This window comes from Lagopus muta, chromosome 17 (assembly GCF_023343835.1).
Source record: "Lagopus muta isolate bLagMut1 chromosome 17, bLagMut1 primary, whole genome shotgun sequence".
Lineage (NCBI taxonomy): Eukaryota > Metazoa > Chordata > Aves > Galliformes > Phasianidae > Lagopus > Lagopus muta.
This window is the reverse complement of record NC_064449.1, coordinates 4,784,357-4,797,047: the sequence shown is the minus strand read 5'-3', so window position 1 is coordinate 4,797,047 and position 12,691 is coordinate 4,784,357. Positions and strand designations below refer to the sequence as shown.

The window sequence follows — 12,691 nt, the reverse complement described above, 5'->3', positions numbered from 1 at the left end:
CCCTGAAATGGGAGCAGAACAGTGGAGGGGAGGCAAATCCATCAGCATTCCTGTTCAGAACTCAGGGCGGTCTGAAAAGCGCTGCTTGGAGGTTTCTCCTGTGCCAGTGGCTGGGACTGGATGGAGCTGTGGCTGCGTACAGAAGATTCTGATATTCTGTGAAAATATGGTGCAGAACTGGAATTGGGTGCTACGACGATTGGTTCCTGTGAGGATCTTCTCGCTGCTTTTAACTCCTATCTTGGCACTAAGGGTTGGCACTAAGCTCTCTTTTTCTCAAGATGCTGTGAGAAACATTTCATCCCCACGCCAAATAAATGGTTCTGTAAGACGAAGGTGCTGTGTCGGCATCTGTTTGTTTGGTTTTTTGGGGGTTTTTTCTTGGCATCGATGCATTTCTTCGGCATCGCGATGGGAAATCCCGTCCAGCGGCGATTCGGGGCAGCAGGGGGCAGGAGCGGAGCGCGGAGCTGCGGCAGCCCGAGCCCGGCTCGTTGGGGCCGGCGGACTCGGGAGCTGTGGGTGCCCATCTCCGGCGGTGCCCCGTGTCTATGGGGCTGGGCAGCCCGTGCTGGTGGGGGTATCCAGCCCACGGTGGGCTTTATGGATCTGTGAGGTCCCCTCCAGCACAAGGCGTGCTACGATTCTACAAGACGATGCTCTGTAGGCTGCTGTGCTGGTTTAGCAGTGTGAGTGAACATCTCTAGGTCGGGTTTCCGTGCTCTCCCATGTGCTGCCGGCACCGGTCCTTGGGATCAGAGTTGCTGTGCATGTTCCTGTGCTGGTGCCATCCCTGTGCCCTCTGCACCAGGGTTCCTGCCTTCTGCTGCTGGGATCCAGCTCTGATCACAAACACTGGGGTTCTGTGCGGGGTCACAAACCTGCTTTGCCTGGGGAGGTAAGGAGAATTTACAGCCATAGCCCAGGGCTGAGCTCAGAGCCAGGAAAGGAGCGGGGGCTGCTGGCGAGGGGCCGGCTGGCCTGGCTGCGGCCGGGGCTGAGCTCATGCTGTCCAGCTGCCCAGTGAGCAGCAGGAGTGCAGCCCGAGCTCTGCGGGTGGCTGCAAGATGCGCTCATCACTGAATGCTGTCCAGCACACGACGTCACCATCACCGCGGTGCCACCGGGATCCTTGTCCCCTGCCCATGGGGCACAGCAAGGAGCTCACAGAGTTCCTCCAGCGCCTGGAGTTGTGCGCTGCTGCACTACAGGGCAATAGGAAGTAAGTACCACACACTGCCCGTGTCACAGGTAGACAGAGGTCTCTGGGAGGCCGCAGGGCCCTGCATGGCTCCTCTCGGTGCCCTGGCACAGCCACTATGCTGCACCCTCTGGCTGTGCCCACACCCGTGGATGTCAGTGTCTGGGTGCTGCAGCAGGAGCTCCTGCCAGCCCAAAGTGCATCACTCAGGGTCACGCTCTGCTCCCGACACTGGCAGTCCCCCTCCGGGTGCCGGGCAGTGCCAGGGCCACATGCAGCTGCTGCCCACAGTGCTGTCTTTGTGTGGGCACTGCTGTGCTCCTGTCCGGACACTCTGGCTGCACCAGAAACAAACAAAGCTAGGACTGCCTAGGGTTTACTCTGCTTGGGCTCCATCTCCCCACTTTTTGCATGCCTACAGCCCTCATGCACCCATCCCTGGGTAAGCTGAGCTGTGCAGCTCCTCTCCCCCTCCTCCAGTCTCATCCCAGTCCCCAGGTCCGCAGGCTGTGTTCCCAGCTGAGGATTCACCTCCAGGAACAGCTCCTGGCACTGCTGTGCACAGCGGGGGCTCCCAGCAGGGAGGCACAGTGCCCACGTTGGATCGATGGATGCCGCAGCAGTAACTATTTATATTTTTCAGCAAGCCTTTTTTTACCCCTGTAATGGCTCCTGCACCCGTGCGTACGGCTGTGGGAGCTCCCTGTCCTGCCCAGCACGACGATGGACACAGCCCCTCTGAGAGGATGGTGCAGCCGTGAGCGTGCAGCAGCAGCAGCAATGGCAGCAGCAGGCTGGGAAGCACAGCGCGGTTCCTTGAAGGTTTGTTCTGGTTCCTATAGAAACTGGAGGCTGCTCCCAGTAGGAGGGCAGCAGGGACGGGTGGCAGTGGGTGTCCAGCAGGGCAGGGAGATGTTGGGGTTCTGCTTGGATCATGAACCGTGGGTGCTGAACGTGCCCCAAAGAGCCCCCTGGCCAGCCCAGCCCTGTGCATGCAGCACACGGTAGCAGTGCTGAGCCACAGTGCCGTGGCCAAGCTGCCAGCAGAATGCCCACTCTGTGCCCTGTGTGGTGCCGGGCTTTGCTCATCCTGGCAGCAGCTCCGAGTGCTGAGCCAGGTCAGTACCTGCAGGAGGAGAGGAGGAACGTGCCCCGTGGCCTCCTTTTTTCTGCTGCTTTCAGGCAAACGGGGATATTTTAGGATGATGTGACAACGCCACCATCCCGCGCACTCACCCCCTTCCTACCTCCCCTCTGCAGGAGGAGAACTTTTCCATTGGGATAACGGCTGCCCTGCACCACGCACCTGGGCTGTGCTGGGGGTATGGGTGCTGGGCTGGAATGCTGCAGTTCCCCATACCTACCCTGGCTGAAGGATTGTGGGGTTAAGGGGGTTCTACCTGTGGGTCCCCGTGGCACTGCTGACTCCCAGCTCCTTCCCTGAGCTCCAGATCTGGGGGTGACCAAAGCTGTGCCAGAACCAAAGATGTCACACGTGGATCCCCATTGGCCCTGCAGGAGCCTTCCATGGCCCCACACAGGGCTGGCAGCACAGTGGGGATGCCGCAACCCATACCTTCAGGGATGGAGAGTAGCAGCTCACTGCAGCCCTCATTGCCACCCCCTCGGCCCCACAAAGCTCAGTGCAGCCCTGAGGAGCTCAGAGCAGCCCCATGGTGCCGGGAACTCCCACTGCTGCCTGCTGCCCACACGTGCCAGTCCGACCTGGCACAGCACACTGGGGCTGGCTGGGGGCCGGGCGCTCCCGCTCCCTCCTAGCAGGCGAGGAGTTAAAAACTCAGCCCTTGTGATGAATATTTAAAAGCAGTGTTCAAGCTGGAGCCGAGGATTTCTCCAGGGCTGGCAGCGCTGCATCCCTCTCCCCAGCCCTGCCGCCCGCCTGGGCGCACTGCGGAGGAGGACGGGGCGTTGCAGCGGGGCTGCCAGCATGGGGCCACTGGGTCTGGGGGTAACTTTTGTCACTTTGCCTCTTGTCATCCGAGCGGCTGCAGGAGGTGAGATGCGCTGCCTGTCTGCTGCACCGTCGTGGTTGGGGCTGCGGAGGGATGGGCACGGGGTGCAGGTGGCTGGAGGTGATGGGGTGGCATGGTGCCGGGCAGGGGGTGCAGCAGTGCCAGCCAGCCATTCTCTTTCATTACATGTTGGGGGAATGCATGTCTGTGGTGCTTGGGGTTTGGAGATGTGGTGCAGCCCAGGAGCTGTGTTCTGTGCCCTCCTCATGGGACAGCCCTGTCCCTGCTGTGCCGCTGGGCTCAGGGAAGTGTCAGCCCTGCTGGGAGGCATCTGGGATGTCAGATGGTCATTCAGACAGCTGGGATTGAGGTTTCAGCCCCTCTGCCCCATGTGCTCATAACCGGGGAAATGCCACTGAGGATGACTCCTCAGAGCAAGTGGGGCTGGGGCGTGCAGCACTCTGCTATAGAGCAGAGCGCCCACCTGGCTCGTGCCAGGGATGCTCACAGTTGGGTGAAGGCAGCGCTTTGTGGCTCTGAGGGTGTGCAAGAGGCTCAGTTCCCACTGGATGGGAAGAAAAGCCTGAAGTCACTGCCCTGGGACAGTTTCCATTCCCAGCCCTGTGTCTGCAGCCTCACATAGCAGCGCAATGAGGAGCTGGATGCGAAGCCAGCAGCACAGGCGGTGCGCACAGCACTGCCTGCGGCCTGCGTAACAAAAGCGGGGTGAGAGGGGAACCATCCCTGCAGGCAGGGAGTGCTGGGGTGGCTGAGTTCCCTCACAGGGATTCTGACGGGTTGGTGGGACACGAGTGGAGCAGAGCGGTCGTGGGCAGCAGCAGCGCTCCTCACCCCGCTCCCAGCGCAGCACAGAGCGAGCTGTCCCTGCACTGACAGCAGCGAGGTGGGAGGGAAGCGGCTCCATAGCGCTGCTCCGGGCGGTGTGGGCGCACCTCTGCCCACGGCCACTCTGTGTGCTGTGCAGAGATCTGCAATATGGGGGGGCTTAGGGAGTGGGGGTCTCTGCAGCCCCTGACTACAGCTTTCTCCTGCAGGGCAGTGGTGCTACGACTCCCAAGACCCGAAGTGCGGTGAGTGGGGATGGTCACAGTTCTGTTTGGTGCTTCCCTGCCTGGTGCCCGAAGGCACTTTGGAAGCACACATATAATAGCTTGTAAGAGGTTAATTAAGGATCAGGGAGCATGTAATCAGCAGTTACAGCCCAATTGCTTTATAGCCCTCAGGTGTGTGCTCACTGTGCTGCAGGTCAGCCGTGTCCGGCAGCGCTCCAAGCATTGCTGCCCGGCGCAGACCCGGCTCCAGCAGCAATTAAACCATGCTGGGGCTGGCGGGGGGCGGTTGGGACAGCACAGAACAGGCACGTGCTGAGGGCACCATCCCTTAATGAGGGCAGTGGGTAATAGGGAGCTCATGGGGTGGGCTGCAGCTCCACAGGTGTCCAAGGAAAACCTTCCTGGAGTAATGGGGAGAGAAGGCATGGAGATGGGGCAGGGCCTATGGTGGGGACAGGGCTGCCCTTGGCTTTGCGTCCTCCTTGAGGGTGGTGGTAATGGCACTACAGGTACACCCATGGCTGTGCTCCCTGCAGGCCCCAGCCACTGGAAAGAGCTGCAGGCCACCTGCAGCGGCGACAAGCAGTCTCCAGTTAACATTGACCGGCGCTGGCTGCAGCGGGACGGCAGCCTTGGGGACATCATCTTTGAGGGCTATGACCAGGCACCCCCCGGCAAGTGGCGGCTGCTGAACAATGGGCACACGGGTGGGTGTTCTGCTCCAGCCAGGGCTCAGCTCCACAGTGGTGCTGCCCCACGGCACCCAGCCCTGTCCCTCTCCTATCATCTGTAGTGATGCTGAGCCTGGAGAGCGAGCCGGGTGCTGAGCACATTGCCATCAGTGGGGGGGGCCTCCCGGGCCGGTACCGTGCACTGCAGCTGCACTTCCACTGGGGCAGCCCATCTAGGAATGGCTCTGAGCACACTGTGGATGGGCATCAGTTCCCCATGGAGGTAGGCAAAAAGCCCGTTAGCACCACAGCCCTTTGATTTCCCATCCTGGTGCCTGTCTGCTGGAAAGACTGGGTGTCCATGCTGAGCTCTCCATACTTTCTCCAGCTGCACATCGTCCACATCAACGTCAAGTACCGCACCTTGGGGGAGGCCAAGGGGCACCCAAGCGGGCTGGCTGCGCTGGGCTGCTTCTTCCAGGTTGGCTGCAAGTGCACTGGATGGATGCTGCCATGCATTGGTCTTAGCTGAGCATAACTGCAGGGCACACTCACTCTTTGCAGGTCTCAGAAGCCGCAAACTCCAACTACAACACTATCATTGGGGGACTGAGGAACATCTCCCATGCTGGTGAGGTGCCCTGGGGCTCTGTGCTGGGGCACGGTGGGGAGGGGAGAGACCCTGGGGCACTGCCACTGAGGGTGGTGGGGCTGAGTGCCCACATCCTGCTGTGCAGGGCAGGCAGTGGACCTGGCCTCCACCTTCCGCCTTGGCACTCTGCTGCCGCACGTCGCACAGCTCTCCCGCTACTACCGCTACCAGGGCTCCCTGACCACCCCTGACTGCAGCGAGGCCGTCATCTGGACCGTGTTTGAGGAGCCTGTGGGCATCAGCAGGGAGCAGGTAATGGGATTACCTGCCGTGGGATGGAAGGGCCCATCTGGCCAAAGCCGTGCTGTGAGCATCCCCAGTCCCTGTGCATTTTCTTGCGCCTTGCAGGCAAAGTAAAGGGGGACATCTGCAGAAATGTGGGGATGGAGAGCTTGAGAGGGGCACCGAGAGGAAACTGGGTGGGTTGCTGGATGGCAGGGGGGCTGGGGAGAGGACTGGTGAGGATGGATGAAGTCCTCCTGCCTTTCCCGGGTATCTCAGTAGATGCATTTCCTGGCCGCTCTGTAAATGCTCCGCTGGGCTTCCTGCACCATCAGCTGCGAGGCGGCACAAAGCGCAGTGCGTGCAGAGCCGCGTGCTGGCCGTTAGGGGGAAAGACGGGGCTCCTGCGCTGCGCTCTGCTCGGCAGCGTCTGCGTGTGCGCCTCGCTTCACCCCGTGAAAAGCCCGCAGTGCTCGCGGCGCTGCTCCCACCCGCTCCTCTCCCCCCGCAGCTGCAGGCGTTTGTCAGCACCGTTCACTTCCCGGCCTCTGGCGCTGCGCCCCTGAAGATGACCAACAACTTCCGTCCTCCACAACCACTCCGCAGCCGCAAGATCTTCTCCTCCCGGGATGCCACGGCCAGCTGTGGGTGTCCCCGCTGTCCCCTCGCCCCGCTGCTCCTGCTGCCCCTGCTCGGCCCCTTCTTGTCTTCCCTTTAGGGCCCGGGTTCCCTGTTGCCTCTTCTTTGCAGCGGTGAGGAAACTTCTGGTTTATGGGTGATGGGGAAAAAATGGTAAAAAGCAGCTGGGGGCCATCAGCCGGGTGAGGATGCGGCAGCTCTGGCGTGGGCTCGGTCATGGGGCTGTCAGGGCTGCAATAAAGGTGAGCTCCTGGCCCCGTGTGCGGCCCCTGGCTCCGTGTCTCTGTGCAGTGCCGGTGCAGGGACACGGGCGGTGTGTGGCCATGGGGGAGCTGGGTGCTGCAGGAGGGGATGGGACGGCAGCGGGTGACACATAGCGTGAACCCCAGCGAGGCAAATCCCGGCCCAGCACGTGTCCTTGTGCTCAGCATACACACACACGGCCACGTTGCCTTCCCCAGCTCTGGCTTTGGGGACGTGGCACATCTCAGCCCTGCTTGGTGCAGCCTGGGGCCCTTTCCCAGGAGCTGATTTTAGGCTGCAGCTATGTCTGCCCCAGGTCCAGGCACTCCAGCCCCCTAAGTTATGGAATAAGGGCACAGGTCACAGTGGGACTGAGCAATGCCCTGGTGTGAGGCAACTTAGGTGTGCAGATGATCCAGACAGTGTCTGGCAATGGTTCCCATGCCCCCACTGCAGACTGGAGCAGGGGCCCAGCCCTCCACGTGCTGCTCCACAGGGGGCTGGGGGGACCCTGCTGTCACCCCTGCATGGCTCTGCTTGGTTGTGGCTGCCGAGCTCCAGCCGTCTCCGGTTGGGAGCCACGGCCATGTTCGGGGGTTGTGGGTACTGACCTGCCCCAAGGGCTCCATAAGCACAGGGCCCAGCTGTGTGCCCATGCTGTGCTGCAGGTGGGAGTTCAGCTGGGGCAGGGTGAGCTGAGATACAAGGGGCCATGCTCGTCCCTGTGGAGCTGTGGTCACTGCTGGGCTTCTTGCCTTGGGCACTGCTGGGGATGGGGCACCTACAGCTTCTCTGGGCAGCCTGTGCCAGGGCCTCACCACCCTCTGAGTGAAGAATTTCTTCTTTACATCTAACTTAAACCCACCACCTTTCAGTTTAAAAATGTCATTGTTTCTTAGCACTACGTTTTGCAGCATTTGAGGTATTTCGCAGAGTCACGGAACTGCTGGGGTTGAAAGAGACATCCAGAGATCCTCCAGTCCAACCCCGCTGCTGAATCAGGTTCCCTGCAGTAGGTTACACAGCAAAGTGTCCTGGCAGGATCTGAATGTCTCCAGAGGAGACTCCACCACCTCTCTGGGCAACTTCTTCCAGTGCTCAGCCAGCCTCAAAGCGAAGCAGTTTTTCCTCATGTTCAGATGGAACTTCTTATGTTCCAGCTTGTGCCTGCTGGCCCTTGTCCCATCAATGGGCAATGCTGAAAAGAGCCTGGCCCTGTCCACTTGGCTCCTGCCCTTTGATCTTCTCCAGGCTGAACAGTCCCAGGTCCCTCAGCCTTTCCTCATATGGGGGATGCTCCAGGACCCTCATCATCTTTGCAGCCCTCTGCTGGGCTCTTTCCAGCAGTTCCCTGGTCTGTCTTGAACTGAGGAGCCCAAAACTGGGCATGGTGCTCCAAATGTGGCCTCACTTCTCTCACACTGCTGCTCACTCTCATTGCAGTGCTCCCCAGGATACCACTGGCCTTCTTGTCCACAGGGGCACACCACTGTCAGCAGACACCCAGGTCCTTCTCTTAGAGCCCGTTTGCAGCAGCTCAGCCCCTAACCTGAACTGATGCATGCTGTTATTCCTTCCCGGGTGTAGGATCCTACACTTGCTTTTGTTGAACCTCATCGGGTTACTCTCTGTCCAGCTCTCCACTCTGTCCACATCCTGTTGAATGGCAGCACAGCCTTCTGGTGCGTCAGCCACTCATCTAGGTCACTGTTGAAGATGCTGAACAAGACCGGAGCCATGCTGAACATGACAGGAGCCATTTCAGGTGTTTCTGTGAATTGCTGCAGTGCAAATGCCCTGGTGCCCTGCAGTGAGATGGGACCAGAGCCTGCTCTGGAAGGTGGGCAGTGGCTATTTCCTCCCCACCATTTCTCCAAGCCCCAACTACCAACACTGGTGAGCTTCCTGGAAGCTTCTTCTCTGAGCCATTACCAAAATGGGGCCCAAATCAGCGTTTCCTGCTCCTGGCTCTGCTTGCTGCTGTGCCGGGCAGTGGCACTCATGGTGCCACGTGCTGGAATGTTTGTGCTGAGGAAGCAGAGCGTGCCGTGGCCACGGCTATCTATTCCTGTCCTCCAGCTGCTGTTTGGCCAAAGTGGCCGCATGTTTTCGGCCCGGCTACAATTTTTAGCAAGAGAAACTGCTGCCCCCAGGCCCTGTGGCTGCGCTCAGCACATCTGGGAGATTGCAGGCTCAGCTGCGGGGCTGGCTGCACGTGGCAGAACCCACGCACCCACACCGCCCCTCCAAACACACCAAAAACATGGCAGAAACGCTTAAACCTTGCGTTCAGCCCATGCAAAGGCTGCGGAAGGATAGGAAGGCCATCTGCAAGCCCATGGATGGGGTTTGCTCAACGCAGGGCAGCTGCTGGCTGCATCCTCCCACCTCCTCCGTGCATGCTGTGATTGCCCCAGGGCTCAAACCCCTCCCCAAAAAGCTCAGTCAGACACCCCAGGCCAGCCCATGTCACCAGCCCTGTGCCATCCCCTGCCCAGCCCCTGCGCCCTGTCTGCTCCCAAGCCACAAGCCCTGAGGTGGGGGCTTAAACAGGGCTGAAGCTCAGCTCACGTTGTTTTCATTGCTTTGTGGCCCACCTGCATTGGGAAACATGGCTTCTAACAGGCAACATCAAGCAGAAAACAAGTGTTTGCTTCCCTTCCAAAGCAGGTGTGTCGCTCTGTTGGGAGTTTTATTTTATAAACCTGCTAAAATTGAGATGATAAATATTTTTCCGCAGCACAAAGGTGTTTATTTCAGCCTGTTTACAACCTGTTGACAAGCTCGGGGTCTCAGTTTGGAGCTGTTTACCCCTCACAGGCTGTGTACATTTCCAGATAACACCATCCCAGCTGTGCAACAGGCGGCTGCTGTTTTGCCACAGCCATGCAAATGCTCTCCTCTTCGCAAGCAGGCTGTTTCGGTCAGGTGGTGCTGGCAGCTGAGCCCGCCTAAAACATTTATTGATTTAATTTAATTTCTCTTTAATTGCGGCGTTCATGGCTCTGCGATTCCTACAGCTGAGGCTCTGCTGCATGGGAATACCCAAAACTCCGTTTCATCTCCCAGATTCAGGGAAACCTGCTCCGTATTTTGGGCTTCTCCAGCCTGCCGTGGACGGTGGAAACAGGCAGGAATCACAGGATTAACTCAGGATTTGGGGTGACACATGATGGGAGTGGGCAGGGGTGGCACACAGGGGCAAAAGACACAGATGGAGCAGTGTGGACCCAGCCCCACGTGTGTGGGTCTGCCTGGAGGGCACCCATCACCTGACGGTTTGGGGTTGTGTGTGTGTGTAAGCGTGTGTGTGTGTGTGCATGTGTGTAAGTGTGTGTACGTGTGTGTACGTGTGTGTACGTGTGTGTAAGTGTGTGTACGTGTGTGTGTGTGTACATGTGTGTAAGTGTGTGTACATGTGCACCTTGTGCCGTGTGCCCAGGCCATGGGCACCCACCCAAGCAGTAGCAAGCTCAGTGTGGCAAAGCCCCAACCTGAGGCATGTGGCATGGTGGCCAGTTTGCGCGGCACTCGCTCTGCTTTCCACATCAGTGCTTTCTGGAGACTGTTTCATTTCCTTTTTTTGGCCAGCGTGGGCCCCCCAGCTTCAGTTTCTGATTGGAGACTGAGGAGTAAATTTAGCTCGGGGATGCCCCGGCCGCACAGCTGCACGGTGGGGCTGAGCGTGCTGCACCTCAGCAGAGCTGTGCCTTCCTGGAAGGGCTGGGTGGCCCTGGGCCTGGTGCTTGCCTTCACCCAGGCTCTGCCTGCTCCCAGGGCTATTATGAGCCCCCAGCTCTTGCTTTCAGGTTTCAGCCATCTGCCCACAGTAACCCAGCTCTTTGTGTGGCCCCAGCTGTGCTGATGGAGCTGCACCACGCACCCTGCTCTGCTGCTGCCACGTCGCCAGGCGAGCTGAGCCCCATGTGCTGGTGGGATATTGGGGCTCAACGGCTGCAAGACTGGGAGTGATGTGTGGGGAACAAAGCGCATCCCCTCTGGTCTGGGGCACGAATGTGGAAGGGACCCAGCCTGACTGTATTCTGGTAGTGGGGGTGCGCAGCCCCCTGTGCGATCGGGGCCCATGATAGCACTGCCTGCCTCCATCTGCAGCTAATTAAAGCCTTCCTGAAGAATCTCATTTACTAAATTAGGTCTCTCTTGGTTTGAAATTAATGGCAAGCCAGAAAAGAGAAGAAAAAAAAAGGTGACTGTTTAAAATTTCACCAAAGGACACGACAGAGCGAGAGCTGCAGCTGGGTGCAGAGCCCCAGGGTTGCTTTCTATCTGTGCTTCTGCTCATTAGCAAAGCCCAGCACTGTCCAGAGGGCTCGTCCTGGGCTCAACTGTGTCCCCACTGCCAGACCCGGCTGTCCCAGCCCTGAGGTCCCACTGAGTGCCACTGTGGGTGCCATGCAGCCCTGCTGTGAGGGCCGGGGCCATGGTGCTGTGATGAATAATTCAGCACGCGCTCCTCAGTGTGTTGTTGCTTCTGGAAATGGTTTAGCAAAATCTTTTAATCAATAATTAGTGAGGTTGTCCTCATGAGTGCGAGGCGCGAAGGCAGAGCTTGGCTTGCAGTCTGCAGCTTTCAAAGTGGAGCCCATGAGAAATCTCTGCCCAGCGCCTGGTTCCCTGTGCTTTGGTGATTTTATCCAGCATGAGCAGCTGCCTCGGGGCACAATTTGGTAAATCCATCACTAAGAACTAAGCTTTCAGCTTCCTGAGTGTGGAAAAAGCCCCAAAGTCACCATTTCTGTGCCAATCTCAGGGCTCATGTCAATCCAGCATGACAGTCTGCAGGGCTCAGCTTGGCAGGCATGGGCAGAGGGCAGTGATTTGGGCACAGGGGCATGAGGACAGCACAGCCCTGTGTGGTAGAGAGTCTACACACGGCAAGGGGAGAATGAAGACTGCTGATTCCCTGTGCAAATCCTGAAGAAAAAACAAACTCATAGAGCAGAAAGCAGGAATTCACATTCAACTGCAAAAACTTCGTTGCTGGGGAAAGAAGATGAAGTTCAGCCACATCCCACCCATCAGACACTAAACCCACTGTCACAAATGCCTGCCCATGGAGCTGGGAGATCCCAGCTCTTCTCCAAACTGGATAAAAGTCCCCCAGATTACAGAATTGTCACAACTCTACTGCAGAGAAAATGGCCAGCCAAGCTTTCAGTGCATATGCGGCCATGTAGAAACCTCAGTTCTGACAGCAGAACTGGCCCCATGTCCTGTATCCCACCAGTGGCTGGATGGAAACATAGGGTGGGTGGGATGGCTGGAGCTGCTGGAGTGGCTGGGATGGATGGACATTGGTGTAGACAGAATGGATGGTTGTGTTGGATTTGCTGAGGCAGATCAGCACGGTGGTGTAGATGGAAGGATTGGAGATGCAGGAGTGTGCAGGTTGGATGGAGGTGCTGCGATGGATGTGATGGACGGACGTGTTTGGGTGGGTGGGATGAATGGAGATATTGGTGTAGATTGAATAGATGGGTAGATGTGTCGAGGTGGGCAGCATCGATGGAGATTGAGTGGGACAAGACTGATGGACTCAGTAAGGACAGATCCTCCTCAGCAAGGAGGACACACAGCTGACAAGCTGTGCACAGCAGTGCTTTCTGCTTGCTGGCTTGCAAGCTGTGCTCAGAGCTGCCCTACAGGGGCCACTGCAAAATCTCCCTGGGGAATAGGGACAGGAATAGGGGACAGGGCTGGGGTGTACACCAGGCATGTGGTGTGGAGAGTCAGGCTGCTGCAGGCACAGGGCACAAAGGAGTATTCACACTGACATCCCACCCAGGGGACACCAGGGTGTCTGAACACAAGAGTACAGAGCCAGAACTACTCGTGTCCCCAGCATAAAGCAAATCTCTGCAAAGGCCCTGGCACAGATGGCAGTGGGTGGGAGATGAGGATAGCACGGCCACAACCACGTGCTCAGTGCCAGCACAGACCTTAGACTGCCCCCATATTGCCCCAAAGCATCCTGCCTTAGATGTTGGTGGTGCCTG

The 12,691-nt window shown here is 58.5% G+C and overlaps 1 protein-coding gene across 1 annotated transcript; it reads left to right on the top strand.

Annotated features, from left to right (window-relative positions):
• Positions 1–2,604: 2,604 nt before the first annotated feature.
• LOC125701782 (carbonic anhydrase 15-like) lies at positions 2,605–6,703 on the top strand. Its single transcript, XM_048964263.1, has 8 exons — positions 2,605–3,216; positions 4,230–4,265; positions 4,784–4,954; positions 5,041–5,201; positions 5,307–5,399; positions 5,483–5,549; positions 5,656–5,822; positions 6,304–6,703. Exons 1-8 carry the CDS (start codon positions 3,150–3,152, stop codon positions 6,508–6,510), a joined length of 969 nt encoding a protein of 322 aa, XP_048820220.1. The 5' UTR covers positions 2,605–3,149; the 3' UTR covers positions 6,511–6,703.
• Positions 6,704–12,691: the final 5,988 nt, after the last annotated feature.